We start from the raw sequence: 27,929 nt of genomic DNA on the forward strand, positions 1-27,929 counted from the left end.
CTTTTCTTTATAAAAAGGAAGGGGAGGTCCCCTTCCCCCTGCAGAGGTGACATATGAGGCTACAATGCCTGCTATCTCCTGAACACGAGGGAAGGGCCAAGAGTCACAGAGGATCACAGCACCCTGGCCCTGAGGCTGTGGCGACTCTGAGCTGTGGCCCACGGCTGTCCTCCTGGACTTGTTTTGCGAGAAAACTAAACCCCTAGTGCTTAATCCATTACTGGACATGTTTTGCTCTTGTTAAGAAATGCAGTTGCCAACATTAAAACACCAAGAGACTTCACATAAAAACCCAAACCAGGGCTGTGTATCCTGGAGTACTGTATCTGGGTCCCCCTCCTGGGGTAGTCCCCAATGACAGCGGCACAACAACGGGAATAACAGTAAAAAGAGCCCTGGGGAATTCACTGAACTAGACATTGCTCTGAGGGTACCAGGAGCAGGCCTCACATGGGGGGCGGCTGGAGGTAGTAGAGCTGGAGGTGGGGCCAGGTGGGGGGCGAGGACTGGCCGAGCAGCAGGACGGAGAGCAGCAGCAGCAGCAGCAGGCCCAGCACGGGCGCCGGGACCAGCGGATGCCGAGCGACCCTGGTGGAGGTGGGACAGTGCTTATGGCGGGGGCCCAGGGGAGCCCGTGGTGTCCCAGCAGTGGGCAATGCCCAGATGTCTGACCACCACCCTCCTTTTGGAGACACCCTGGGGCGCACCTGAGCTGCTGGGGGTGCAGGGGGGCCAGGCAGAGCTGGCCACAGACCGGCCTCGAGACTGGGACCAGCTCTGTGACCACAGGCACCAGCGCCCGCTGCAGCTCTGGCTCGGCAGGGCTGCTGGAGAGAGAGGAGGGAAAGGCAATTGGACTGGACTTTTTCTCTGTCCCCAGGTCCCCTCCCAGTCCCTGTGGGTCCCGTTACCTCTCAGGAGGGCTTCCTGGGATGTCTCCAGGGTGACGGTCCCCCAGAGGGATGGGGAGGAGATCAGCCTGGAAGGACAAAGGAGACGAAGTTGAGTCGCTGGGTCCTGGGTCCGGAGAGGCCCTCAGCTCAGCCCACTGGAGAGAAGCAATCACGTGGAAGGGGGTGGAACACAGGGGTTCAGGGCATGAGCTTCCCTGAGACACATGCCTGCTTGGGTTCCCAGCTCTGGCAGCTTCCGGCTGGGTGTCCCTTGGCGTGTCACCCCACCTCTCCATGCCCTTTTCCCCATCTGCTGGACACAGATGATGACAGTACCCATCTCACACGGCTGAAGTGGAGACTGACTGAGTGAATGCAGGTAGAAAACACAAAAGCAGGAGGGGCCTCGCAACAGGGCAGAGCATACAGTGAGCTCTCAATCACTGCTTGAGCTATTCAACACTATTATTTCCATTGTCATTTGATTCCGAAAGTGTCTGAGCTCCCTGAGGGCAGAGACCCTGTCTTCTCCGGGCACCCAGCCCTGGGCTGGCCTAGCCCAGCGTGAGCACTCCTGGGGCCCGTCTTCCTGCCTGCGCCAGCCCCAAAGAGTCAAGCCCCAAATACTCCTCCAGGGCCACCTCACGTGCCACTTCTCTCTGACAGTGCGCCTCGTCTGTTGGTCTCTGGCTTTCCCACCTACGTCTTTGCTCCACGGATGACGATGGTGATGATAAGACAACAATAAAGAAAGATTCCAGGACACCAGTCCCCTCACTACCTTCGCCAGCACCACCTACTGCGCGCCTGCTCTGTGCCAGGCCCTTAACCGTTGTCCCCACCCAGAGAGCTGGATAAAGACCATCGCCAAGCCAGAGGTGAGGAAACTGAGGCGGAGCCCCAGTCTCCGTGGAAGGGAGCACGGTGTGGTGGGAAGGAGGTGGGCTCCGGAGTCAGGCTGCTCAGAGAGACCATCCTGGACAGCTGGATCCTCACGGGTCCCAGGTGCCTGGAGCACAGCCTGCCACATGTTTCGTTCTCACAGTCCTCAGCTGAGCACCACAGGCTCTTCAGCTCACCAAATTTCCTTCCCTTCCTTTCTTTGTCTAAGAATTGGGATTGTCAGGCGCCACTTTGAGAAGCAAAGGAGCCGGTGTGCGTGGTCCAGGCCCGGGAGCTGTGACAGGCCCTGAGAGAGTTCTGAGGCTGGCTGGGGAGGGCCCAGCCCCTTCCCCTGTGTGGGCGCATGTGCGTGTGCATTTTCGCAATCCGGGGGTGTAGCCACGTCTGTGAGGACCGTGGCAAGGCGGCTGCAGCCCTGTGTGTGCAAGCGCGTGCGTGGGAGGGTCCCCCGGGAACATTCTGACCGCCCACTGGCCTGCAGGCCTCCCCAGCGCAGCACCCTCCGCTCTCATTAGCTACAGCGAGGGCCTTGTTATCTCTTGGCCAAATGATTTTTCTGTCCACTTGGGAGAAGTGGGGGTGTGGGTGGGAACCAGGGAGGGGCTGGGACTGCATCAGCCTCCTCTGGGGGCCTGAAGTGGATGGGGACCGGGGACAGGAGGGCTGCTGGGGACCGCCTACCGTGACCTGGGTCTCCACTTCCTCCTCTTCTTCTCTTCTGGGTAACCTGGGGCGACAACAAAGTCACTGCCAGCATCCCTCTCCTCTGCCTGGCTCCCTTTCACTTGCTGCAGGTGGAAGCTTCAAAGCAGGGGTCTTAACGCAGCCGGTACCACAGGTGGACCCATGGGGGTCCTGGGACCCCTGGAGCAAACTTCTGTGTGCACGTCAGCGGCTATATTTTTTAGGGGAATTTTTACCAAATTCTCAAAGGACTCTGTGCCCCCTAAAAGGGTCTGGGGGCCTGCTCCCCTCATTGGCTTTCTCAGCTGCTCATCCCCCAGCTGAGAGCTGAGGCTTCTGGCTCTCCCACACCCCAAAACACCAGATTCAGACCTCTCTGAGACCCCAGGGCATGAACAGATCCGCCCTCTTCTGCCCGGTGGGTTGTGCCATTTTCAGCGAGTCTGAGTCTTCCTGGGTCTTCTTGGAGACCGGGGCTCCGGCTCAGAGTTCTCGGCCTCCAGAATCCAACTGTTTGAGCCCCAACCCTGTTCCAAATCCCTCCTCTGAGATGTGCAAGCCCCAGCCTCCGCCCCCGCTAAAGTCACAGCTCCCTGAGCCCCAGGCCTCAAGCTTCTCAGCCTCAACATCCCTTGGAGACCCAGATGTCCACACCACTGGATACCACCTTCACTGGGAATCAGGGATCCAGCCCTCCAGCCGCCACTGCCAGCTTCAGACCCAACACCTTCAAGCCATAGCTGTTTCCTCAACCCCCCCCCCCCCCCAAGGCCTCTGCCCAGTCAGACACACAGCTGTCTGCCCCTCTCAAGGTCTGACCCCTCACTCCTAGCCACATCCAGGGGCCACAGGACTCACTACCTCCCTCCCTGCTAGCCTCCCAATCTGTGGATCATACTGCCCCTGCTCCCCGACACTCAGATGTCCAGCTCCCAGCACCAGCCCCCGCTCCTGCTGCTGCTCAGCCCTTTCTCTGGTGACGCAGGGGGAGGTCACAGCTCCAGAGCCCTGTCCTGCCCAATCTCAGCTTTCCCAGACAAGGCAAATTAGAGGCCGTGGCAGCAGCCTCATTAGTGGCTGCAGCAGGGAGCCTGAAAGAGTGGAGCTGGGAAAGGGAGCCACCGCAGGAAACAGAGGCCCCAAGGTCAGAGCCCTGGAGGAGCATGGGCCCAGACATCCAGCACCTTCTCTCTCCTCAGTGGCCGCACAGGAGCCTCAGAACAGTCCCATAACAATCAAGGGCTGGGCTCCAGGGTATTACTGCCAAATGCTCCCACCAAGCCCACCAGAAGGTGCCCAAGCTGGGATTTGAACCCAGGCTGTGGGATTCCAGAGCCCCTGATGGTCTTCCAACTGCCTGGGTGCTCTCCAGGGGCTTAGTCAGGGTCTCCTTGATGCCAGGGTTTCCTGGAAGCCTTGGGAGACGTGTTCAGTGAGAGTGACCAAGTGACTGAGCTGTCCCATCTGCCTGACAACTGTCTTCTTGTATAAGGGTCTCCTATACGAATACTCCTCCTACAGGACCCCATTCAGGAATTCCCTGGAAGCCCTCTCCCCAAGGAGGGGTCAGGTGCCTGTTCTCCCAGAACCATATGGGTCGGGGCTGGGTCTGACTCCTCCCGGTCCACAGGCCCAGGGTCACCTCAGCATGAGTGAATCAGTGAATGAAAGAACAAATGATGTGTGACTCCCTCAGGGCCCTTCCACTCCTTCCAGTCTGTCTGAGCATCAGGCGTCAGCCCGAGGCAGAGGAATGGCTCCAGGAGGAGCATGCTTCTTACCACATCGATCGCTCCTTCCTTCTTTGAGGGTGCGCTGGCTCCTCCTGGAAGCTTCTCTATGGGAAAGAAAAAGTGGGGTCTCTCAGGCTGCAACAGGAGGAATTCGCCACCTGCTTCTAAAACCTGCCTTCCTCTTGGGCCCCCTCCACAGGATGCTCATTCATGCCCCTGGATCAGAAGCCAGAAACCAACCGGACAGCTGTTCTGCATCCACCAAGCCCTTTTCTCCGTTGGGACCCAGGAGTCCAGGTCCCCCAAACCTCTTTCCCTCCCATAAGTCTCTCACACTCACCTGGGTCCAAACAGGGCTCAGCGATTCCCTCCCAAACCTCCTCCCCCTCCCAGTTTCCCAGTCTTGGGGCGGGCCCACAGCTGCTCTTCCAGATCCCTCTCCATTTTCTCCAGAGACATCTTATCCTCGTCTGTGGCCTCAACCACCGCTCGACACTGTTTTCTAAATACATCCCTGAGCTCCCGCCTCACATGTCCACCGCCTCTGGGCAGCAGGCCCTTTGTCCCTCAGGGCGCTTACTCATGGGGTCACAAGCTAAGTTCAGCCTCTTCCCCTCTTCTCCTCCCTTCCCAGCACCCCCAACCCCTGGCCCGCCTGTCTGCAGCTCCGTCTCCCCCACCTCAATTCTCTCTGCCCGTCGCTTTTTCTCCATCCTGAGGCCCTGGCCTGGCTCAGGCCTCATCCCTTCCCTCTGGACCATCACCCCAGCTTCCTCCCTGGCCTCCTTGCCTCCAGTCAGTCCCCAAGTGGCCCCAGAGGGATCCTTCTACATCCAGAGCCGCCCCTGCCCCTGCCCCTCCCCGCTCACAGCCCTCGGTGGCTTGATGGAGAAAAGTACAATCTCCCAGCTTGATTAAGAGGGCATTCCTTTCGGGATCTGGCTCCAGCCTCATCTCTCACTAGTCACCCACAACCGCCCTCTACTCGCCAGTGTATTATGTAGCTTCATGCCCCTACGTCCTTGTACAGACTCTTACCCTTGCCTGAAAGGCCTCTCTTCCCTCACACTACTTAACGTCTTTTTCCTTCTTCACATAAACTCAGGCATCAGTTCCCTGTGATATGTCCCCCAGTCTCCCACCTGACACAGGTACCCCTTCTCTGGGCTCCCACAGGGCCCGCCCCCTACCTCTAGCACACGGATCATCCTACATGGGAATGACCCCTTCGCATGATCTCTCCTGTGAGGCCTGGAGTGCTAAGGGGCCCGAGCCCCGAGTGACTCTTCTCTGTATCCCCAGGATGAAAGGCAGGTGGTACCCGGAGGCCTGGCTCAGTCCTCCCCTCAGCAGGGGTGTGAGAGCTCGAGGCAGCAGCTCACTCTAATTTACACTTCCTCTGAGGGAGGCTGTGTGTGAACATGTAATCTCTCTCTGAGCCTCAGTTTCCCAGGAGTGACAGGATGAGGGCTGAGGACACCTACCTCGCAGAGACACTGGGAGAGGTCAAGGAGAAACCGAACAAGAGCGCTCGTGTCAAAGAAAAACACAGAAAAAGTGACCACAGAAACCAGTTTCCCCTTAAAGTACGGCCAGCAGCTTTGACATAGTATAGCTTTCAAGACAATATAGTGTTGGTTACAGACCTGTGAGCAATATTTTCTTTTTGAAAAAAACTATTCTTCTAGCACCAATAGATAAAACCTCACTTTTCGGTTGTGGACATGGAAGATGAGTTGTGTCAGTTGTTTCAAACAACGCTGAAATACTGTTCAGGTAATTACAGAAGTCATAAAACAAAGGCTATTGTTGGGTTCCAGATTTCATAGTGGGCTTGCTAAACTTTTCTTGGACGTGCCTTGTGTTCAAAAAGTAAATGCTTAATTTATCTTTATGGGTTAGGAAGAACAATGAACTTATGCTTTTCCTCTTATTTTAAAGAAGGTGACTCCTGACAGCGTTTTCTGAACAACAGTAACAACCACAATGCAATTTGTGTTTGCCTTGTTTCCTGTTGTCTACCACACTAGCAGGCCAGTTCCCAGAGGGCAGGGATGGTGTCCTGTCTGGCTTGGGCTCTGTGTCCACACCCAGCGGGCCCTGAGTTAACTCTGCCTATTGAGAGGGGACCAGCGAAGGCACATGGGTCCCAAGCCCCTTTCCAAGCTCCTGGGTTCCAGTGGTCTCAGAGCCCCTCCTGTGCTCACCTGTCTCCTTGTTGGGGCTTCAAGTGGAAACTCAGCTTCCTCATTGGTCTCACTGATGACCTCCTTCCACTGCCACACTCCACACAGAGGGCTGGAGAGCTCGGTGGCTGCCACTTCTTGTTTCTGGGAGAGGAGAAGTTGTTTCTGAGATCAGGGAGGGCCAGAGGAAGGCAGGAGACAGGTCAGGAATGGGGATGGAGGTGGGCTGAGGTGTGGGGATGGGAGGTGGAGGGAGCTGGTGTGAGGCAGGGCTGGGAGGGGGTGGAGGCAGGACCCAGAGGGTTTGGTGCCAGGACCATGGACTGGGTTTGGGATGAGGTTAAGGATTGAGATGGTCCTCGGGGAGAATGGAGTAGGGTGAGAATCAGTGCTGGGCTAGACTGGCAGCTGGTGGTGGGTTAGGGTGTTCTGAGGGTGCCAGGCCCACCTGCTGAATGGCTTCAATCTCCACACCCAGTGACAGGGGCAGCAGCCTGGTCCAGTCCACTCTTCTCACCTGAGCCCCTTCAGGTACCCTGGCCACACAGTCAGGAGGGAGAAGGCTGCCTCTGTGCTCGTCTGGCACCTGTTAGTCAGCCTGCGCTGGAGTGGCTGCCCCACCCACCTTAGAGCTAGAGGCTGGGGGTCCCTGCCCTTGGGCTCCCCTCCTGCCTCCTCCACTCCCCGACGTTCCAACTCACTCATCCGGCCCCTCATGGGTCTCACTCAGCTGCTCCTCCAAGTGTGATATTTCTAGCCTCAGTTCCTGCAAAGGAGGAGTAGGGGACCCCTAGCTCTCTGTTCTTCCCCATCTCCAACCTCTTCCAAGGTCAATTCCACTCCCCTGAATTCTTTAGGCTCCTCTGGACACACACTGCCAAGGGACAAGGGGAAGAAAGAGTAATAGAAACTTAAGAAGCCAAAAGGAGACACAGAGCAACAGGAACCAGAAGATAATCTACTAGCCAGGAAAATTACGAAAAGGCAGGCAGAGAGGGAGACACATGGAACAAGAAACACTGAGGGAAAGAGATTCACAGAGAGGCAAGAGACATACAGGGTGTAAGAGACTCATAAAGACCAGGGACAGGGGCTGGCCCCGTGGCCGAGTGGTTAAGTTTGCGCTCTGCTTTGGTGGCCCAGTGTCGCCGGTTCGGATCCTGGGCGAAGACATGGTACTGCTCATCAAGCCATGCTGAGGTGGCATCCCACATGCCACAACTAGAAGGACCCACAACTAAAAAAAATATACAACTATGTACTGGGGGGCTTTGGGGAGCAAAAGGAAAAATAAAATCTTTTAAAAAAAGACACCACAGAGAATGAAACTGGACGGAAGATGGAGATACACAGAGTGAGAGAGAGAAAGGAAGGAATTGAGGGAAAGTGAAAAGGAAGAGAGAGATGGCAACAGAGAGGGAGAGACGGAGTCACACAGTAGAGACAGAAGAAACAAGAAGAGGAGACTTGGAAAAATATCGACAGAGACAGAAAGAGCAGTAAATCCTGGAGACAGCAAAAGAGAAGTGGCGAGAGTGGGGCCAGGCGGAGGGCCACTGCAGGTGGGTGGGTGGGTGGCCTGGTTACCTGGGTTGTGGTTCTGTACTCTTCCACGGTCTTGGCCAGACTCTCCGCGTGGCGAGTGCGCTGGGAAAGCCCAAAGCTGACTGAGACTGGGCCCAGCCCCCGAAAGACACTGCGGTGGGGGGAGGACGGGTCTGGCAGGGTTAGCTTGGGGGAAGAGCTAGGACCTGAGGGAGAGGTCAGAGGGCTTCCCTGGGGTCACGAGTGTGACCCTGCAGGATCTGGAAGCCCAGAGCCAGTTTCCAGCTTATCCAGGGATTAGAGCTGCACGCACAGGACTTCCCTTTCCAGGCTGGGGCAGGAGACGGGCAGGTGCGCACGGAAGCAAACGTCTCCCCGCAGCCCCCTCACCTCGGAGAGGATGGCGTCTCTTTGGCAGATGAGGCGTTCACATTCATAGAGCTGTCGCTGCCAAGGAAGGAGCCTGTCCATCTGTCCGTCCTCCCAGGACTTGCCTCAGCCGGCCTGCCCTCCCAGGCCCGCCCTGTACTCCCCAGCGCCTCTCCTCAAGCGCCCTCAAAGCCTCTGGACATCAGCCACAGCTGGAGGGATCTGAGCTGAGCTGTTGGCGCCCTGGGAGCCTGACGGCTTGAGGGAAGTCCCCTGCTCTCACCGGGCCCCAGGGGCTGAAACTGGAGATGGTAAAAATGGGCCCGGGGTGGGGGGAAGTTGTCAAAGCTCGAGGGAGGGGTGGCACCTTCAATGCATCCTTCTCTGTGGCCAGCTCCTCGCTCCTCCTTTTCACCTCATCCCGCTGGGCCAGTAGCTTCCCGTTCTGGAAGAAGGAAGGTCTGGGTATGTCCTCTGCAGCAAATGGCCATGTTACTACTCAGAGCTGACATTTGTCCAACACTTGATGTGCATCAGGCCTCACGCAGGGCCCTTATGTGTTTTAGCCCATTTTATCCCTCCAACCATCCTATGGGACCTCAGCTTGGATTTCTCTGTGCATCAGCCCGGCCCCGTATGTAAAAATGGAGAGAAGAGGGGACCTACCTCACAGGGTTGCTGTGCAGATTAAGTGAGCTAATATAATTGCTAACATTTACCGAGTCCTTTGCTTGTCTTAACTCATTTCTTAGCCCCTACTTAAAAGATAAAGACAACTCAGGCACTGAAAGGTTGAGCAACTAGCCCCAGGTCACACAGGTGGCAATTCATGCAAATACATGTTAATGTACATTAAGGAGCACAAAGCTTTCAGGACAGTGCCTGGCTTATATCAAAGTTCAGTAAATGTGATATTAAAAAAGTATTTTTAAAACTTGGTATTATGAATTCTTTAACACAAACAAAAGTAAAAACAGTATAATGAACTCCCATTACTCATCACCCAGCTTCAGTCATTATACAGTTTCTCAGTTTGTTTCCTCTTTATCCTCCAGGTCTTTTGTTTTGTTTAACCAGATTATTATTATTTGTTTTTTGTGAGGAAGATTGGCCCTGAGCTAACATCTGTGCCCATCTTCCTCTGTTTTATGTGGGATGCCGCCACAGCATGGCTTGACGAGTGGTGCTAGGTCCAGGCCTGGGATCCGAACCTGCGAACCCCATGCAGCCAAAATTGAGTGCGTGAACTTAACCACTATGCCACCGGGCCAGCCCCCTTAACCAGATCATTTTAAAGGAATCACATTATTTCATCTGTAACTACTCCACCATCTTAATCTCCTACCTGTGGAGTTTTTCCTTTAGCAAAACCACAATATCACTACCACTCTTCACAAAATTAGTCACAATTTCTTAGTATCACCTCACACCAAAGTTGTGCTCTTTTATCGTTTTGGTTCTCTCATGAGCGTCTTTCCACATTTAGTTTGTTCATGAATGAAGACCCAAACAAGGTCCACCATGGCTTCTGGTTGAAATGTCTCATTTTTTTTCATCACAGTGCTCCCCCTCCCATCCTGGCACTTTTCTGGGCCCTTCATTTGTGGAAGGAATCAGGTTATTTGTCCTGCAGAACTGGCGCGTCTGGATGTGGTAGACTGCGTTTTCATTCCCCATGCAGGATGTTCACTACGTTCCTCCCTCCTCATTATCTCCTGTGAACTGGTGGTGGATCCAGGGCCTTGTCTGGACTCTGTTCAGTTTTTGGCAGGAAGATTGCATGGGTGCTGCTGTACACATCCTACGGTGCCATTCAGGAAGAATGTAATGTCTGGCTGTCCCAGCTATTAATGTTTCTGCTGTCATCATCCCCAATTTAACAGAGGAAATTGAGGAGTGAAGGGGCTGAGAAACTTGGCCAAGGTCACATGGTGAGTGGATTCAAACCCAAATCTGATTCCAAATTCTGTGCTTATAAGCCCCAGACTCTCCTCTGAGCCGGACGCAGCCCTGGGTGAGAATGGGGAACCAGCTTTGTCCGTTGCCTCAAGTAGCTCATCACTAGAGGTGGAGACCAACACAGAAATTGATGATAACAACGTGTGAGGCGGGCTCTGGTGAGGCCTAGGCCTGGGCCCTGCAGGAGCTCAGATGAGGGGCTTCCTGAGGAGGCAGTGCGGGGGGCTGAGTCCCCAAGGGTGAGGAGGGTTATCTGGGAAAACAAGGGCGTCAGGAGAGGACAGCCCACACCGGCCATGAAATGGGACCCAAGAATAAAACGGCCAAAATTCCAGTCTAGAGTTTCCAGACACCAAAACCTAGTAAGCTGCACTGAGCTTTGATGTGAGGGGGGCCCAGCATTTCAGGGCATGGAGGCAGTCTGACTTCCCTCTGCCACACCCCTCCTCCTGGCGTCCTGGGGATACAGAGACCAGCTCCTCCCTCTCCAGCCCTGCTCGGCTCCAAGTCCTCCACCAGCCGCCCTCCCTCTCTCTCGGTCTCAGCGGGGCCTGGGCTGCCAGGTGAAGGGCGGAGGAAGGACGAGCCAGGAATGCTGTGTCAACATCTGTCCACCCGGTCGGGATTTGCAGGCTGGATCCTGGGCCACCCGGCAGGGAACCTGGTTACTCAGCTGCTCCTGCCTTCTTCTGCAGTAACCCGAGCCCGCTCGCTGCGCAGGTTCTCTGTAGGAAAGCTGAGTGTCTGAGTGCTCCTTACTCCAGCATTATTCTACTGTAACTTGAGAACTCGATCTATAGATGCTCTAAAGGCAGCTGCAGGAGGGGAAAGGTGCAGGGGAGGCAACCAAGAATAGCTCCAGCTTATCGAGCGCCTAGGATGTCTCAGGCGCTGCTCAAGGCACTTGACCTGGCAGCAGGCCTGGGCCGGGAGGAGGCCGAGACTGCTGGCTGCCAATCCCCCTGTTTATTCCTTCTTCTGTTTGTTGGGGGGTCCACGCTCACCCTGGGCAGGCCTGGCCCAGCCTCAGCCCTGCGGTTAAGCAAGATGAAAATCCCGGCAGATAAAGGAGACCCCACTGGTTAGCTAAGCCAGGAGCCATTCTCACACCATCTCACTTGTTCGTCTCCCACTCCAGAGCTGAGGAACGTCAGATATTCTCCCAGCCTCCCTTGCAGCAGGTGGTGTCCTGTGACCCAGTTCCGGCCAGTGAGAAGTAAAGACAGGTCCGCCGGGGTAGGAGGTGGAGTGGGGGTGCTCCTGGAAAAGCTTTTCCTTGTTCTCAAAAAGAGATGTTCTAGAAGACACAGTCACATCCTGTCTGCACTCCATGCCTCACACTGTGGCAGCCATCCTGCGGCGAGATTCCTACTGCCCCAAGGAAGGGGATTTTCACGGAAGAGCCAGAGAACAACAGTGGAAAATGTGGGGATTTAAATGTCAAAGCCATAGCACAGATGCAGGACAAAGAGATTTGGGGGGCGCAGGTAGCATTAGCACCACTGCCTGGACTGATGAGGGGCGTAGGAGAGTCAAAGAAGAGAGCAACAGAGCTGCGAGGGGTGCAGAGGATGGAGGCTGCTGAACCACGGAACCCCCAAGACGTCTGGGAACCTGAGAGGTGTTTCCCAGCTCAGTCTCATCTAACAAGTTGTGCGAATAATAGAACAGAGATGGCTTGTGAGGAGCCGAAGCAGAGAGGGCTCAGTGAGGCCCCTGTGGCCACAAAGACTCACAGGAAAGCAGCTAAACATCCTCTGTGCCCCCAGAAGCATGTGAAAGTGGCTGAGCGAGTCCCAGCGGCTCCCGTGTGGGGTTCGGATGAAGGCCACCATCAGCAGATGCAGCAAGGACTGTATGTCCAGAGACCAGAAGGCAATGCCAGCCTCCCAGTGGATGCCAGCATGAAGCGGTGACTAAGGCTGAGGACCAGATGGGACGACGGACATCAATCTCGTGACCAGCAGAGAAAACAGACGTTGAGTGAGGACTGCTGCCTCCTGGAGCACTGCAGGGTGCGTGGTCTCCAGCAACTTAGATGCCACCTTGTGAGGGCGGTGACTTTCCACCTAAAAGCACTAAGGGGACCCCGAATTACATAAGATGATGTCTTCTGTCTTGGAATGGGGCCTGAATCAGACATGAGGTTGAACTGGGCCTGTTCATACTATGTGCTGGGCCCTGGGCTAAAAGCTGTCATTTAATTCTCACAACAACCCTGTTGAACAGACACCCTTCTCCCCCGTTCTTGGTGAATAAAACTAAGACTCCACAGGGAGAAGTCACACGACTAGAGGTTGTCTGTCGCCTAAGTGGCAGAGACAGGATTTGAACTCAGGGCTGACTTCAAGGCCCGCGTTCTTTCCCCCAGGAAGAAATACCAATATATGAAGAACACTAGCTAATTTTTAGTAAGCACTTCCCACGCAGCCTGCCTGGTGCCTTTACAAGCATCTTCTTGTTTAAATTTCACACAACCCAACGAGGAAGATTCTATTATTCTGCCCATTTTGCAGGTGGAGACACTGAGGCACAGAGAGGGGACAGACCGGCCGATGCTTATACAGGCAGCCTCAGCATGAACCCAGGCAGTCCGCCCCATGCCCCACACTCTGACCAACTCTGGCAGTCCTCACGTGCAGCGATGTGACCTTCAGGGACATTCACACATTACTGGGATTTGGGGGTCTCCGTCAGCAGAGTGAAGGGTGCCGGCGGCAGGCTGCTGGCGGTGTTTAGGGCAGCAGCGGGGAGGGTCGGAAGATCCGGAGCACTGGGGAAAGGGTAGAGGGGGGCGCTGGGCCTCAGCTCACCTCCTCCTGCAGAGTCTCCACCTCGGCCATCAGGTGCTGCTGCTCCTTTTCCTGAGTGACCCCAGAGAGAGGACAAAGGCTTTTTTTCCTGTCTCCTTGCCCCCATATTGCCCTTCTCTCACCCCTGGGAATGCAACTTGGGCCTGCGTCATTGAGGAGCAGGGCTGGGGAAATGGCCTGGGGAGCCCTGATGGCTCCTGCTGTCCCTGTTGTCACCACCAGAGGGATGGCAATTAGATCTGGCCCCCAAGTCTGGGGTGAGCAAGACTTGGAGTGAGGGAGAAGGCCGGGGTGCCCGCTGCCCCTTCCCACTCCACAGTCAGGCTCTGATGCTCAGACTCCAAGAGAGGGGGAAGAAAGAGGCGCCTTTGTGCCCCTTGTCCAGGACCCACCGTCTGCCGGGCCTGGGCCAGGAGGCTGCGATTCTGTTCCTCCAGGCTCTTGGCCAGAGTCTTCAGGTCTTCCAGCTCCTCATCCACGGCCTTGGCAAACTGCAGAGCCTGCTGGGTACTGAGTGGGGTGTGGGGCAGGTGGGCCACACGAGAGAGAGGAAGGCAGAGATCACAGAGATAGGTCCCCTCAGAGAGACAGAAACAACAGAGAAATCACCAGAGACGGGGATGGAGACCCACAGAGAAAATGGGGAAAAGAACCGAGTGTGGGGGGCGGAGACCCAGCTTCTACCTAAAAGCCTAAGGGGGTGGGACAGAGACCCAGACAGAGTGGGAGACTAAAACAGGGGGAACATGACAGACATGAGAAAGACAGAGCACGGGGAAAGGAGCAGGCCGCTGACGTGGAGAACCAGAGAGAGAAGAACAAGAGCGCAGAGAGAAGTCTGAACCCTAGAGGCTGAGAGACCAGAACCAGGAGACGCCAGAGAGAGAGAACAGCCAGACAGGGGAAAAGAAGAAGGGGACACGTGCAGGGTCAAAGACACGGAGCAGGAGACGCAGAGAGAGAGCGGAGAGCGAGCCTGGGGCTAGGGGCAGGAGGGACACAGGACAGCAGGAGGGTGGACGTGGTGCCGGCCCACCTGCGAAGCTGCTTGCGCAGGGCCACGATCTCCTCCCCGAGGCGCGCGGACCCCTCCTCAGCCGTCTCCACGCTGCGCTGCAGTTTGGCGTTCTCCCCCGCCAGCCGGCGGTTGCTGAGCTCCAGGTCCTCCAGGCTGCTCAGCAGGTCAGCCGTGGCGGGCCTGGGGGCAGTGAAGGGCGAGGTCACCGCCCACAGCACCATCTACCTCTCCCAGGTGGTGGTGGTGGTGGTAGTAGGGGGAGATATGGCTCTTCTGGAGAAAGAGGAACAGGAGAGAGACTGCCCTGCTATCTCTGAGCTGTCAGCACAGCCCCTGTCCCTCACCCACTCCCAAAGGACCCCAAGCCCCACACCAGGCCCTGGGCAGGCTGGAGGGCACGGGGCGGGGGAGGGGGGGCTGAGGATAGGTACAGCTCAGGTCTGGGGTCTTCGCCACCGAAGCTCTCCAGGTTGGCTGGCTCCTCAGCTTCTGGGCATCCTGGAGGGAGACAGACAGAGAGTGTGGGCTCCCTGGTGACCTTAGATGTCAGGGTGCCCCATGACTCTGGCCTCCACCCTCACACTTGCTCTGGGGACCTCATCTGCTCCTGCGGCTGCAATTACACCACCAGCAGAAAGTCCTCTTGCTCACCTGTACCTTGAGCTCAGACTAGATCTCCCCAGAGCCCCCAGCTGCTCGTGTTCATCATGCCCAACACCGGGCAGCACCTCAACTGCCCTCAAACCTGTCCCTCCTCCCAGTGCCCCCCAACCCCAGCCACTGGGCTGTCCCGGCTCCCTCGCCCCTCCTCACCCCGTCTACCAGAGCCCAGGCCCTGTCCCCCCTTCTCTGACTCTCTCTGCTCCGCCTGCCTCTCTGTCCTCGCGCCCCGTCCTGGCCCAGGCCTCGCCCTCCCCCACTGGACCCTCACTATGGTCCCCTCCCCCTCCACCAGCCTCTCCCTCCCATCCTTCCCCAACTCAGCCCCAAAGGGGTCTTTGCTCATCTGGAGCTGGCTTGCCCCTCCCCTGCTCACAGCCCTCCCCTGGCCCCCAAGGCTGGTTGGAGGAGGGTCAAGAAAATGTCAAGAAAGCTGTGTTTTTCGGCTTTTGTTTTGTTTTTGTAAGGCTAGAGAGGTGTAACACAAGCACATTTTTAGGGAGCCCCTCCTGTGTGTGAGGTCCTGGGACACCACAGAGAGCAAAGCAGCCGACCAACAGCAGGGCAGGTAACTAGTGAGATGGCAGATTTCCACAGAGGGAAGGAAGGGCTGTGCAGGAGCTGGCTGGAGGGTAAGGGACCCGGGCCTGGGCCATCCCCGAGGTGGGAGGGCTGAGGGGAGGCTGGAAAGTTTCGGCCCGGAAAACAGGCAGCGCCAGGGCCCAGGCGGGTGGTGGGCAGGTGTGCGACACGTTGGAGGAAGAGCAAGGCCAGAGGGACTGTGACTGCAGGACTAGAGAGGAGGGAGGGGCTGGCCCCATGGCCGGGATGACGACGACAGGCAGGAGGGGCCCTGTCACCTCTGTAATAGGGCTGGGGTTGGGAGGAGAGGGAAACAACCAGTCAGGGGAAAACCTCCCCAAAGCCCAGGGAAGGTGGGGAGGCAGTCACGGAGGAGCCTAGAAAGCCAAACTCAGCTCCAGCTTCCAGCAAAGGTCTCCGGGCCCCACCCTGTCCCCTGCTCTGTCCCCGGGTGGGAAGTCTCCCTCTGCCCCTGGGCCCGCCTGCTTCACTCTATATATAGCAGTCTCACCAGATGGCAGCTGCCGGGAGGTCAGGGCCCCCTCCAAGGCCGTCTCCTCTTCCAGCTCTAATCCCCTGTATCAAAGGGATGAGGCTTAGAGCCCCCTGCAGCCACCCCGCAATCCTGACCTGCCACCAGCAGCAGGAGGATGGCTGGTGGCGGGAGGAGGGGTCGGGTCAGGTGAGAGTGAGCACCGTGGGGAGGAAGGTGAGGCCAGATGGCAAGTGCCGGGGGCAGATGGCAGCGAAGCAGGAGGGGCAAGGACTGGGTTTGGAGAATGGACGGGGAAGGCCTCTGTCCGGCCCCAAAACTTCCCCTTCTCCTCCGTCCAGCCCCTTTTATTTCTGCCTCCTAGACCCCCTCTGCTTCCCCATCGCAGGCAATTTGTCCTCAGACACGCCCCCCCATCTCTTTACTTTTCTCTCCTCCTCAGTCTCCTTCCAACCACACGAGGTCCCTGTGCCTAAAGGGTGCTGGCTGCAGCAAGCAGGTATGAGGTTAGATCTTAGGAAGGACTTCCCAGGGGAGGGTGGAGGCACAAGGACCCACTCATCCAGCTGACAGGCAGCGATCCAGTCCCGCATGACGACCAGGAAGGTGTCCAAATCCACGGTGGCCTGAGGGCCCTCCCCGTTGGGGTCCAGGCTGCAGGCCAGTGTTTGGAGGCGTGCATCCTGGGAGCCCCGTCCTGTCACAGCCTCCAGGTAGGCTAGTACGTGGGTCACAGCCACAGTGCCTGGGGAGAGGGCATGCCGTGAGGGAGTCTGGGTCAGGTGGGGGGTGGGGACAGGTGATGGCTTAGAAGCAGGACATCACTGGCTGGGCTGGTGGCACCCCTGCACCAGTCTGGCCAAGACCCCTTGGACAACTCCTTTCCCCTCCTTTGAGTCAACTTTTTCACTTGGAAATGGGGCCCAGCCTTCCCCACTCACAGGGCGGACCAAAGAGGACCACAGTGGCGGCCCTCTCTCTCTCTCCCAGGCCCCAAAGTCCCACCCTCTCCCGTTAAGGTCCCCCAAGTTTTCCTTCCCCCAACTGTCCTTGTCCTGAAGGGCCTCTATCCGCTTATCCACTTTCCTCCTGAAGCTTCCCACAGTCACCTACTTTGTCCTGCAGGACCCTCAAGACGGGGCCTGAGCCCATCCCTCTCTCTGTGGCTTCCCAGTTCCCACGCCAGTCTCTGTCTCTAATTATTCCCCATCTCTCCCAGGCCCGTGCTCTCCACCCCGCCTCGCCCCTCCCACCTGTCCTCTGGGGGTCACAGGCTTCAAACGTGGAGTTGAGTACTTGCTCCTCTAAGCTGAGCAGCGTCCCCAGGCTCCCCTCCTCGGGCCGGTCCCAGAGGTACACTGAGGAGACAGAGGGCCAGCCCACGGTGAGGAGGGGATGAGGAGAGAGGAGGAGTGAGCCAGGTCCTGGGCTCCGCAGAGGGGAGGGCATTCATTCCAGGCTGCCTGGAGTGGGCTGGTGGGGAACAGCAGGAAGCTCAGGGTTGGGGCAGCAATGTGAGAGTCTTTGAGTCACCCCACCCCCACACACAGGGGGATGTGGGCCCCATCTTTCAGGCCAGGAAGTGCCCCCTGCTGTTTAATTTTTTGTGTCCAATCTGCTCAGGAGCCCAGATAACGGAACGAAGGGATGCTCCGAGATTGCTCCTCCCTCCTCTCCTTCCCTGCCTCGAAGGCTCTGCTGGGAGGGGGCTGGAGGCAGGGGAGGGCAAGGAAGAGAGGATTCTGGGAGCAGTGGAGGGTGAAGGGGGGCCCAGGAGCCAGGAACAATCCAATAACTCGAGGGCAGCCTGGATCGATTCTGCCGGCCGCATCTCCGGTCTCCCACCCTGCCCGGCAGATCTCTCTCCTCTCCGAATCCCCAAATCCTCCAGGGGAGGCTGGCATCATCTGAGCCCACAGCCAGGGGATGGCGATTCTGGCAGGGTGGGTGGCGGGGGAGTGGTTAGGAGCTGGAGTTTCATAGAGTCAGGTTGACAGGGGCTCACAGCCCAGCTGCACGGTTGTGGGCAAGCTGCTTCTCCTTTTGGAGCCTCAGTTTCCCCACCAGTAAAATGGGTGGGGAGAGTGATCACCCTCCCCAAGGCTGGGTTAGGTCTGTGTACGTGAAGAGCCCATACACACACACACACACGTGAATCTCCCAGGGTCTGTTTGTCCACTGCTGTATCCACAGAGCCTGCATATAGTAGGCACCCAATAGATGCTGCAAGCTATAGGAGGAGATCCTCTACTCCAGGAGCCAGTGGGCCAGCCCAGCCTCTTCCCTGGGGCTGGAAGGGACCTTCAAGGCTCCCCACCCTGCCCTTGGACAGCTGGGTATAGCAGCAGACCAAGCACAGCATGCAGAGTCTGGGAGACCCCGGGGGCAACCCAGGAAGGGACTCAGCCTCTCTGAGCCTTAGTTTCTTCCTTTGGAAAACGGGGTTGGTGTTACCTCCCTCCTAGAGAAGAAATGAGAGAAAATCTGGAAAGGCTCGGGCCAGAGAGCCTGGCATGTGTTAGGAGCTTAATAACAGACTGGAACATCAGGGGCTGGCCCTGTGGCTGAGTGGTTGGGTTCATGCGTTCCACTTCGGGGGCCCAGGGCTCGCCAGTTCAGATCCTGGGTGCGGACGTAGCACCGCTCATCAAGCCATGCTGTGGCAGCGTCCCACATAGAAGTACTAGAAGGACTTACCACTAGGACACACAACTATGTACCGGGGCTTTCGGGAGGAAAAAAAAAAGAATGGAACATTTACTGGGCATTTAATAGGCGCCAGGCCTCTTCTAAGCGTTTTGCGTGGATCACGTGGCTGTATTATTCACCCCACTTTATGGATGAGGATACTTAGGCACAGAGAAGTCCGGAACTTGCCCGAGGCCACCTGTTCCACCCAGAGTGCCCATTCTCAGCCCTCTAATTCTTCAAGGGTTCTTTGTAGTGAGCTGACATCAGGGCCCTCGGGTTTGAGCTGCGTCCCCAGGGAAGGAGCGGGACCCACATTAGGGGAGACGGCAGGGCCCGTGCTTCCTCCTCTCGCCGTGCTCCCCATGTAACGGAGGAGGACCCCGAGGCCCAGCGAGGTCACTCATCCAGGGTCCCGCTCAGCCAGGGCAAGCCAGGCAGAGGCAACCCGGGACTGTCTGGCTCCAGATGTCTGGGGCTCTGAGGATCTGCATGAGTCTACGGTCCCTTCCCAGGGCCCTCAGGAAGATGCCACTCTGCTTCCCTCCTGTTCTCTTTCCTTCACTTCCTTCCTCAGTGTCTCTATTTCCCTGTGTGTCTCTGTTCCTGCCCTTCTCTAGCTTTCTCTCGGGCTCTTTCTCTCCATCTTCCTCCCCATCTCTCTCCCCTGAGTCCTGCCTCTCGGTCTGCACGTCCTTCGCCCTGTTTTCTTCCCTGAGTTTCCGTCTCTGGGCTTCTCTTCCTGTACCTCAGAAACCCTCGGTTTCCCGAGCTTTCGCTCTCCTTCCTCCACTGCCTGTCTCATTCCCCACCTGCGTTCCTGTCTCCATCTCTCCTGGGTGTGTCCCTCCCTTTCCTGCAGGAGTCTCCAAAGCCGCTCAGCCCTTGCCCAGGCTTCCTCGGTGGCCGCACGCCCTCTGCTGGCGCCGGCGAAGTTTGGCGGTCGGTCACTCGACCAGCCTGCCCTCGGGGTCCCTCAGCCAGGTGTCTGCCTGCTACCTTCCCCTCTGGAAAGCTTCCTGAGGCCTTGAGAAAAGATGCAGGCTCTGCTGCTGGACGCTGGGAGCCTCAAGACAGGCGCCCTGCCTCTGCCCTGGGGGGAGCCTCCTCCCGTCACCCTGGGCCCTCCCACTGAGACGAGTTTCAGAGAGGGCGGCCCATCGCCTGCCTCCCGAAGCCCCTTTCAGGCCCATTTGGCCCACGTCCCTCCACTCATTCAAGACAGTGAGTGAGCTCCTATTCCATGTCAGGCACTGGCCTGGGGCAGCGGAACCAACAGGGCAGCCCCTCGCCACGGGTGGTCCTCGAGCACATGAACTGTGGCGAGTGTGACCTGAGATGCTCTGTCCGAGTAAAGGACACACCAGCTCTTGAAGGCTTAGTGTGAAAAAAAAGAATCTCCCCATTACATTTTCTGAAACATGAAGTCAAATAAATCTATTACTGTCATTCATGTGGCCTGTTTCTTTTTTCTTTTAAATGTGGCTACTAACAAAATGTAAAATGACACATGTGGCTGGCCTGTGGGACACGCTGCTCTAGGGACGGGGAACGCCAAAGTGAGCAAGAGGGCCCTGCCTTGTGGACCTCACGCTCCAGTGGGGGGACAGAGACCAGACAGGCAGACAAACAGATATCAGTGCTACAAAGAGAAGTGAGGCAGGAAAGGGGAGAGTGTGACGGGGCAGCTGCTTTCTAGAAAGCAGAGATGGGAAGGAAGCGAGGCGGAGCCGCAAGTCACGGGGCAGGTGCCCGGAAAGGGCACTGTGCATGCAAAGGCTGCTGCCCTGGCCTCCCTGGAGCAAACGAGGCAAGGTGTGCAGACGGGAGGGCACAGCAGGCCCTTCAGCAGCGACAGCTCTCTCCCTCCCACCCCGCACCAACGTGGAGGCTCGGCCATCCAAGCCACCTCTCTGATGTCCCCGAGTCACAGCCTGGTGCCCCACTCACCCACTACTTCCTCCTCATCCTCCCCTGGGGCAAACAGGGGCCCAGCCACCTACTTTTTGGCGCAGCGGCGCCACCCGCGCGGCGCTCCGGCAGGTCCATGGGCCACCCCCGCCGCTCCGCAGCTGCTGGCGGACCTAGCAGCCTCCCTGCATCGCTGCGAGAGACCGACACCGGCCCAGCGGCCCCAAGAGATCCTGGAAGGACAACAGTGGAATGGCCTCCTCGGACCAGCCACCCAGGGCTGGGGACCCGCCTGCGCCCCGGGCCCCGCGGGGCTCTCAGAACCTGTTTGCCCACCCCTGCCAGGACCTGTTTTATGGACTGGAGGTGTGGGCTGGGCAAACGGGGGCCTGGGAGCGGGCGGAGAGATCAAAGGGGGGCCATGGCTGGGGGTCACTCGCCTCCCCTCCTCCCCACAGCTTGTCAAGTCCCCAGCTCTGTGCCTCCTGCCCAATGACTCTATCCTGTCCCCTCCTCTCCTTCCCCACAGCTCTGGGTCAGGCCTCGTCCCCTACCCCTGGGCCCCTGTACCAGCCTCCCCCTCCAGTCCATCCCCACAGGGCTCCATGTTCTTCCATGGCTCCCCAGTACCCTGGGGACACAGCCCAAACGCTGGACCTGGCATCGAAGGCACTGCAAGGCCTGGCCTCACCTGACGCTCCACTCCAAATCACACTTGCTGCTGCAGCGACTCTGAACTGCACGCTGTCCCCGAAGGCTGTTCCCACCTCTGGGTCCCTGCCTGGGACACTCTCCTCACCAGCCCTTCCCGTCTTGGCCCACATGTCCCCTCCGCTGGGACAATGTTTCTGAACAAGGTGCTGTCTCTGGGCTCCCCCACCGCCCTGGGCTGCGCACATTCTTGCCCTATCAGCCTGTATCTGGAGCTGCTGGCTTCCACTCCTTCCCTGCACCCAGCCCTGCCATGGCTCCCTAGTGCCCTCAGGACTAAGTCCCAGCCCCTCCGGCTAGCGGGGCACACAGTGGACCTTGCGACTCCTTGCCTCTTTTTGTCACGTTTCCTTCCACGGGCAGACCTCCAGGTCCCCCACCCTCGTCACGGCCATGGGAGCTCAGCACCTTCCCATGGTCCTCGCAGGCCCAGGCCACTCGCGCACCATCCTCACCTGAGGCCCCCGCCCTGGGGACAGCTCCCCTGGGAGGCCTCCCTGAGTCCCTGGAGCAGTTAGGGACCCCTCCTCGGTGCCCCGACAACGCCCTGTCCGTGATAACCAGCTTGACCACCTGGCTTCTTGTCCCCCCTCCAGGACCCTTTCCAGAGTCCTTTTCATAATCACACGGGACAGTGGTGCCCGTCGGGGCTGCGCTGGGTGCGCTGGGGCCAAGGGTCATGGAGGTCACCAGGACCTGGGTGTCCCCCACCCGCCTGCTGAGCCCCCTTTCCTCACCAAGCGCTCCCCACCCCTCACTTGTCCCGGCGCCATACGGGCTCTGCGGGTATGGAGCACACGCGTCTGGGTGGCTTTTAGAACGTCCTAGAAAAAGGGGTGTTGGAAGGGAGACCCTTCCAGGGTTTGGACAAGCCGGAAGGTGCACAGGGGGCCCTGAACAGGGAAGGTCCCCGCGGGGGTGCTGACCGGCACGGGGAGCTCCTGCCAGACTCCTGGGGGGACAGAGGGGGACGCTGGGTGACCTTGGGCTCTTTGACCGGGACACCCGAGGAGGAGGAGGACCCAGGCAGGGATTCCGGGGGGACCCTGGGCTGGGGTTCTGGGGGCGAGTGCTGACTCCGACTGGGGTTCTACGAGGGTCTCTGGATTTTTGGGGGATCTCTGACCGGATTTCTAGGGCGTCTCTGGATTTCCAGGGGGTCTCTGACTGGATTTCTGAGGATCTCTGACTGGATTTCCAGGGGCCTCTGGATTTCTGGGAGATCTCTGACTGGATTTCTAGAGGGGGTGGAGGACTGGATTTCCAGGGGTCTCTGGATTTCTGGGGGGGGGTGTCTGACTGGATTTCCAGGGGTCTCTGGATTTCTGGGGATCTCTGACTGGATTTCTAGGAGGGTCTTTGGATTTCTGGGGATCTCTGAGCGGATTTCTGGGGGGGGTGTCTGACTGGATTTCCAGGGGTCTCTGACTGGAGTTCCGAGGTCTCTGACAGGTTTTGGGGAGGGGAACCCGACAGGACCCTTGGCGGGTTTCACAAGATTCCTGGGGCTCTCTGAAGGGACTTCCGGGGTCTCTGACCGGATCTGGGGAGGGAGCGTAACAGCACTGCAGGGGGTCTCCGGCGGGCTCTGGGGGAGAAGGCCGACAGAACTAGAAGGTTCCGACAAGGCTGCGGGGGCGTTTATAAGGTTTCCTGGCGGGTCCCTGGCAGCACTCCCGAGGGGACTCGGCCGGCTTTCCAGGAGACTCTGACACGGTCTGGGGGGCCCTGACGGTGGGGACCCTCCGCTACGATGCGGGGGCTCTGCCAGCGCTCCCCTGGGGAACCTCGCCGCAGCCAGGGCTCACCTGAGGCCACGTCCCAGTCTCGGGACACAGCCGAAGGCGACGAACAACGAACGGCAGTTGAGTAACGACCAGGCGCGCGTGCGCCGTTCCCGCCAGAAAAAGCGAAGAGGACGCCGGGGCGGGACCGAGAGCTCGCGCGGCGCCTAAGCCCCGCCCCGCCTGGGCTCCTCCCTCAACGCTGGCGCACAGCGGCCGAAGGCGCACGCTCGTCTGGTCGGTTACCTGCAGCAGGGAGGCTGCGCACGCGTAGGGCTGGGCCGGCGGGCTCCCAGCCTGGTGGAGTCGGGGCATGCGCATTGGCCGAGCAGGTGAAGGGTGGGGAGATGTTGGCTGTGGCGGGACAGGAGGGGAGGCTGCGTCGCCTGCCCTGGGGCCTTCTCTGCGGCCTCAAATTTTGGCGAAATGGTCCCAAGCACGAGAGAGGGGGACGGAGGGACTCCTTGTCCATCCCTCGCTTCTCATCAGCCACCAAGCCGTGAGCTTTCTGCCCTCCGTTCCGTGCCAGGCCGCCCGCCACCGTCACAATAACGTCCCGCCTCACCACTCCCGCGCCCTTTTGTGGCTCTAGTCGCCATGTAGTAATAGGTTCCCGAAGGATTCTTTCCCAAACCGTTTCATTCATTCGTTTTAGGAGAGAGTGGGGAAAAAAATAACCTCAGCTTTTCCGGTTTGAGAGAGGAAGAGAATTACATCTAAAATTGACTCCCCAGAAGGGGGATTGGGGACAAAAGATGTCCCACCCGCTCGGCCTCTCTGCTAGCCCAGACACGGAGAAAGAGTCATTTGCATCCTCTCGTTCATCCAGCCATCATTCACTAACCTCAGAGACCTTCCCCTGCCGCAGCGTCTACACTGGATCTTACTATCCGCCTTCTGTTTTGTAGTGGTCCTCACGGCACGTCTCACCGTGTGACATTCGGTATTTGTGTACTGTCTGTCACCCCCGCTGGAATGTGAGCTACATGCAGAAGGGGACTGTCTGGGGGCTAGAGCGGGCCGGCCAGGTGTGGGCCCTCAAAATACAGCGCTGAATGAATGGATGGCATCCACGCCTCTTAGCTCCTGGGCAGTGGAGAGTGATGATAAGGCTGTGGGCCTGGAGTCAGGCATTCTTGGGTTTGAATTTTGGCTCCATCCCTTCCTACCTATGACCTTGGTACAATGGCTTACCCTCTCTGAGCCTGTTTTCCTCCCAGAAATGGAGACAGTAATTGCTTCTCTGGTTACCTTGAGGACTTCAGGTGGTAAGCCGTGTTAATTGATAGTTATTATTTTGGCTGTGAGCTGGTGGCTTGTTAAAAGGCCTGGGAAAGAACCTCTTTGGCAGGTGATGTGGTGAGCGGTTAAAAGCGTGAGATACGGAATCAGACAAAGCTAGTGCCATTGCTGTGTGACTCTGGCAAGGAACTTCACCTCTCTGAACCTCAGCTTCTCTAAAATGGGGACAAATAATATCCACCTCATGAGGTCTTATGGGAGTTCAGTAAGAATGTTTACCAAGTGTTTGTTTGGCACAGACTGTCAAGGGGTGGACTCCATTAGCTTTATTATAATTCCATTGTTTCAGTTTATTCGTTCAGTATTTCTTGTCCCTTCCTTCCTTTTTTGAGGTCTGGGTAATTTTTGTAAAACCTAAAAAATTTTTTTAAAGTATTTTATAGTATGGTCGTAACATACATGAAGTGCCAAATCTTAGCTCATAGCTCATAGTATAGTAATACAGTAATGAAACCACCTATATAAGAAAAGACGGTATTGCCCGAAGCCCGGAAGTCTTCTTCACACCTCCTCAGAACCTTTCCCCTCCAAAGGTAGCCACTTTTGATTACGACTTCTTTTGCTCAACATCGTGTTTATGAGATTCAGCCTGTAGCCTAGGTCATTCTTTTCACTACTGTATAATATTCCATGGCATGAATATGCCACGGTTTAACCATCCTACTCTTTTTTTTAATCAAGTAGATTTTTTTTATTGTAGTAACATTGGATTATAACATTATGTAACTTTCAGATGTACATCATAACATATTTCAAATTCTGTGTAGATTTCATTATGTTCACCACCCAAAGACTTGTTACAATCCAGCCCCACACATGTGAGCCTAATCAGCCCTTTCTCCCTCCTCCCTCCTCCTTCCCCTCTGGTAACCACCAATCCAATCTCTGTTGCTATGTGTTTGTTTGTCATTGTTTTTATCTTCTACTTAGAAGTGAGATCATACGGTATTCGACTTTCTCCCTCTGACTTACTTCGCTCAGCATAATACCCTCAGGGTCCACCTATGTTGTCACAAATGGCCGGATTTCGTCATTTCTTATGGCTGAGTCATATTGCATTGTGTATATCTACCACATCTTCTTTATCCATTCGTCCCTTGATGGGCACCTAGGTTGCTTCCAAGTCTTGGCTATTGTCAATAATGCTGCAATGAACATAGGGGTGCATGGATCTTTATGCCTTTGTGTTTTCAAGTTCTTTGGATAAATACCCAGCAGTGGAATAGCTGGACCGTATGGTAGATCTATTCTTAATTTTCTGAGGAATAACCCTTCTACGCTTCTGCTTTTTGGCAATTATGGATACTGTTGCTATGAATTATGTATTTGGATTTTCTTTCATTACTCTCAGTAATGTCTCATAGTTTCCTGTTTAGAGATCTAGCAAATCTTTTGTTACATTTATTTCTATATATTTTATTTATTATGCTAAATCAAATCATATATATATATTTTTTTTTCGATTGGCACCTGAGCTAACATCTGTTGCCAATCTTCTTCTTTTTCTTTTCCTTCTTCTTCTCTCCAATATATAGTTGTATATTCTAGTTGTAGGTCCTTCTGGTTGTGCTATATGGGACGCTGCCTAAGCATGGCCTGATGAGCAGTGCCATGTCTGGGCCCAGGATCTGAACTCGCGAAACCGTGGGCTGACAAAGCGGAGTGTGCAAACTTAACCACTCAGCCACCAGGCTGGCCCCCACAAATCATATTTTTAAAATTTCATAAAAATGTTTTTTGTTCCTAATGTTTAAGGCTATAATTGATTTTTTTTCTTTTTGCTGAGGAAGATTTGCCCTGAGCTAACATCTGTTACCAGTCTTCCTCTTTTTGCTTGAGGGAGATTGTCCCTGAGCTAACATCTGTGCCAATCGTCCTCTATTTTGTATGTGGGTCGCCTCCACAGCCTGGCTGCCAGTGAGTGGTGTAGGTCCACGCCCCGGGACCAAACCTGGGTTACTGAAGTGGAGCACACTGAACTTAACCACCAGGCCATGGAGCTGGCCCTATAACTGATTTTTTATCTTAATCTTATATATAGTGAAGGGTAGCAGAATGTGCCACTGCAAAATATGCCACTACGGCATAAGGATCATTTTGAACTGAAGACAGTTGAGAAGAAGCAGATACAAGAAAAGCTCTCTGCCCTCCTATTTGCCTAAAAGTTGGGCATTAGTTTGTAAAGGTGTTCCCTCTCCCTTCCCTACCAGGAAGGACAAAACTTAATCGCTGGAGATGGCTCTAGACCCCTGTCAGCTCAGATACAGCGAGCGCCAGAGGAATCCACACAACAAACTTTACTAACCAGCCCTCATTTTCTATTAGTTCTCCTATATATTTGCTTTCCTGCAATTTGCTGCCCTAGAAACTCAGTCATTTTCCTTTGTCTTGTCACTTCTCTACAAATTTATTGTTCTTTTGTTAAGATGCTACATAAGCTCAAGTTCTAATCACCCCTTTTACATATCTCTGAGTGCTCCCAAGTGTATGCATGATGCACATGCTAATAAACTTCTGTTTTCCTCTTGTTAGTTTGTCTTCTTGTGAGTCTAATTTACAGGGCCCCAGCCAATGAACCTAAGATGGATGGAAGGAAAAAAGATGCAAACTTCTTAACCTGACTTATTAATTCTAATGATTCATCTGTAGATTTTTTTTTTTGGATTTTCTACATACACAATCATGCCCCTTACGAATAATCATGATTTTATTTCTTCCTTTCAAATTTTTATATATTTTTTTCTCTTGCCTTATTGCCCTGGCTAGGACCTCCAGTACAGTCCTGAATAGACGTGGTGATAGCAGATATCCTTGTCCTTGTCACCTTCCTGGTCTCAGGGAAAGACATTCAGATATTCACCATGAAGTATGATGCTACTCTTTATCAGATTAAGGAAGATCCTCTCTGATGCTAATTTTCTGAGAGGTTTTTTTAAAATCATAAATGGGTGCTAAATTTTTATCAACTGCTCAGTCTGTATCCATTGAGATTATCTTTTTTTCGTTTACACTCATGTGCTGCATAATAACATTTTGGTCAATGACGGACTGCTTATATGACAGTTGTTCCCATAAGATTAACACCGTTTAGCCTAGGTGTCCATCTAGGTTTGGTAAGTACACTCTACGATGTTTGCACGATAAGCAAATTGCCTAACAACCCATTTCTCAGAACGTATCCCTATCGTTAAGTGATCCATGACTGTAATGTGTTAATGTGGTTAATTACATTAGTTTTTTTTTTTTTTTGAGATCACCACCTGAGCTAACATCTGTTGCCAATCTTCTTTTTTTTTCTTTCTCCCCAAAGCCGCCCAGTACATAGTTGTATATTCTAGTTGTGGGTCCTTCTAGTTGTGCTATGTGGGACGCCGCCTCAGCAAGGCTTGATGAGTGGTGCCATGTCCGCACCCAGCATCCGAACTGGAGAAACCCTGGGCTGCCGAAGTGGAGCATGCAAACTTAATCACTAGGCCACGGGGCTGGCCCTGGTTAATTACATTAATTTATTTTCAAAGTTAACCTTGCATTTCTGGATTAATTCCCATTCGAACATGATTTATTATCCTTTTTTCTATATTGCCAGGTTTGATTTTCTTTTCTGTAAGGTCCTTGTTAGGTTCTGATAACAAGGCTATGCTGACATCATATAGTACATTGGGAAGTGTTCTCTCTTTTTCTATTCTTTGGAAGTG

General features: G+C 55.6%; 1 protein-coding gene across 1 annotated transcript; it reads right to left on the reverse strand.

The window, feature by feature from the left end:
- KASH5 (KASH domain containing 5) lies at nt 1-23,013 on the reverse strand. The gene is made up of 20 exons (XM_046683078.1): nt 22,957-23,013; nt 20,530-20,670; nt 17,092-17,196; nt 16,397-16,583; nt 15,857-15,921; nt 14,535-14,601; nt 14,122-14,283; nt 13,478-13,595; nt 13,086-13,136; nt 8,681-8,758; nt 8,335-8,391; nt 7,987-8,046; nt 7,101-7,165; nt 6,848-6,935; nt 6,421-6,543; nt 4,262-4,317; nt 2,478-2,523; nt 912-979; nt 708-827; nt 1-588 (listed from the first exon to the last, which is right to left on the reverse strand). Exons 2-20 carry the CDS (start codon nt 20,573-20,575, stop codon nt 447-449), a joined length of 1,704 nt encoding a protein of 567 aa, XP_046539034.1. The 5' UTR covers nt 20,576-20,670; nt 22,957-23,013; the 3' UTR covers nt 1-446.
- Between the last annotated feature and the right edge of the window lie 4,916 nt (nt 23,014-27,929).

The sequence above is a fragment of the Equus quagga genome, chromosome 13 (genome assembly GCF_021613505.1).
Source record: "Equus quagga isolate Etosha38 chromosome 13, UCLA_HA_Equagga_1.0, whole genome shotgun sequence".
Taxonomy (NCBI): Eukaryota; Metazoa; Chordata; class Mammalia; order Perissodactyla; family Equidae; genus Equus; species Equus quagga.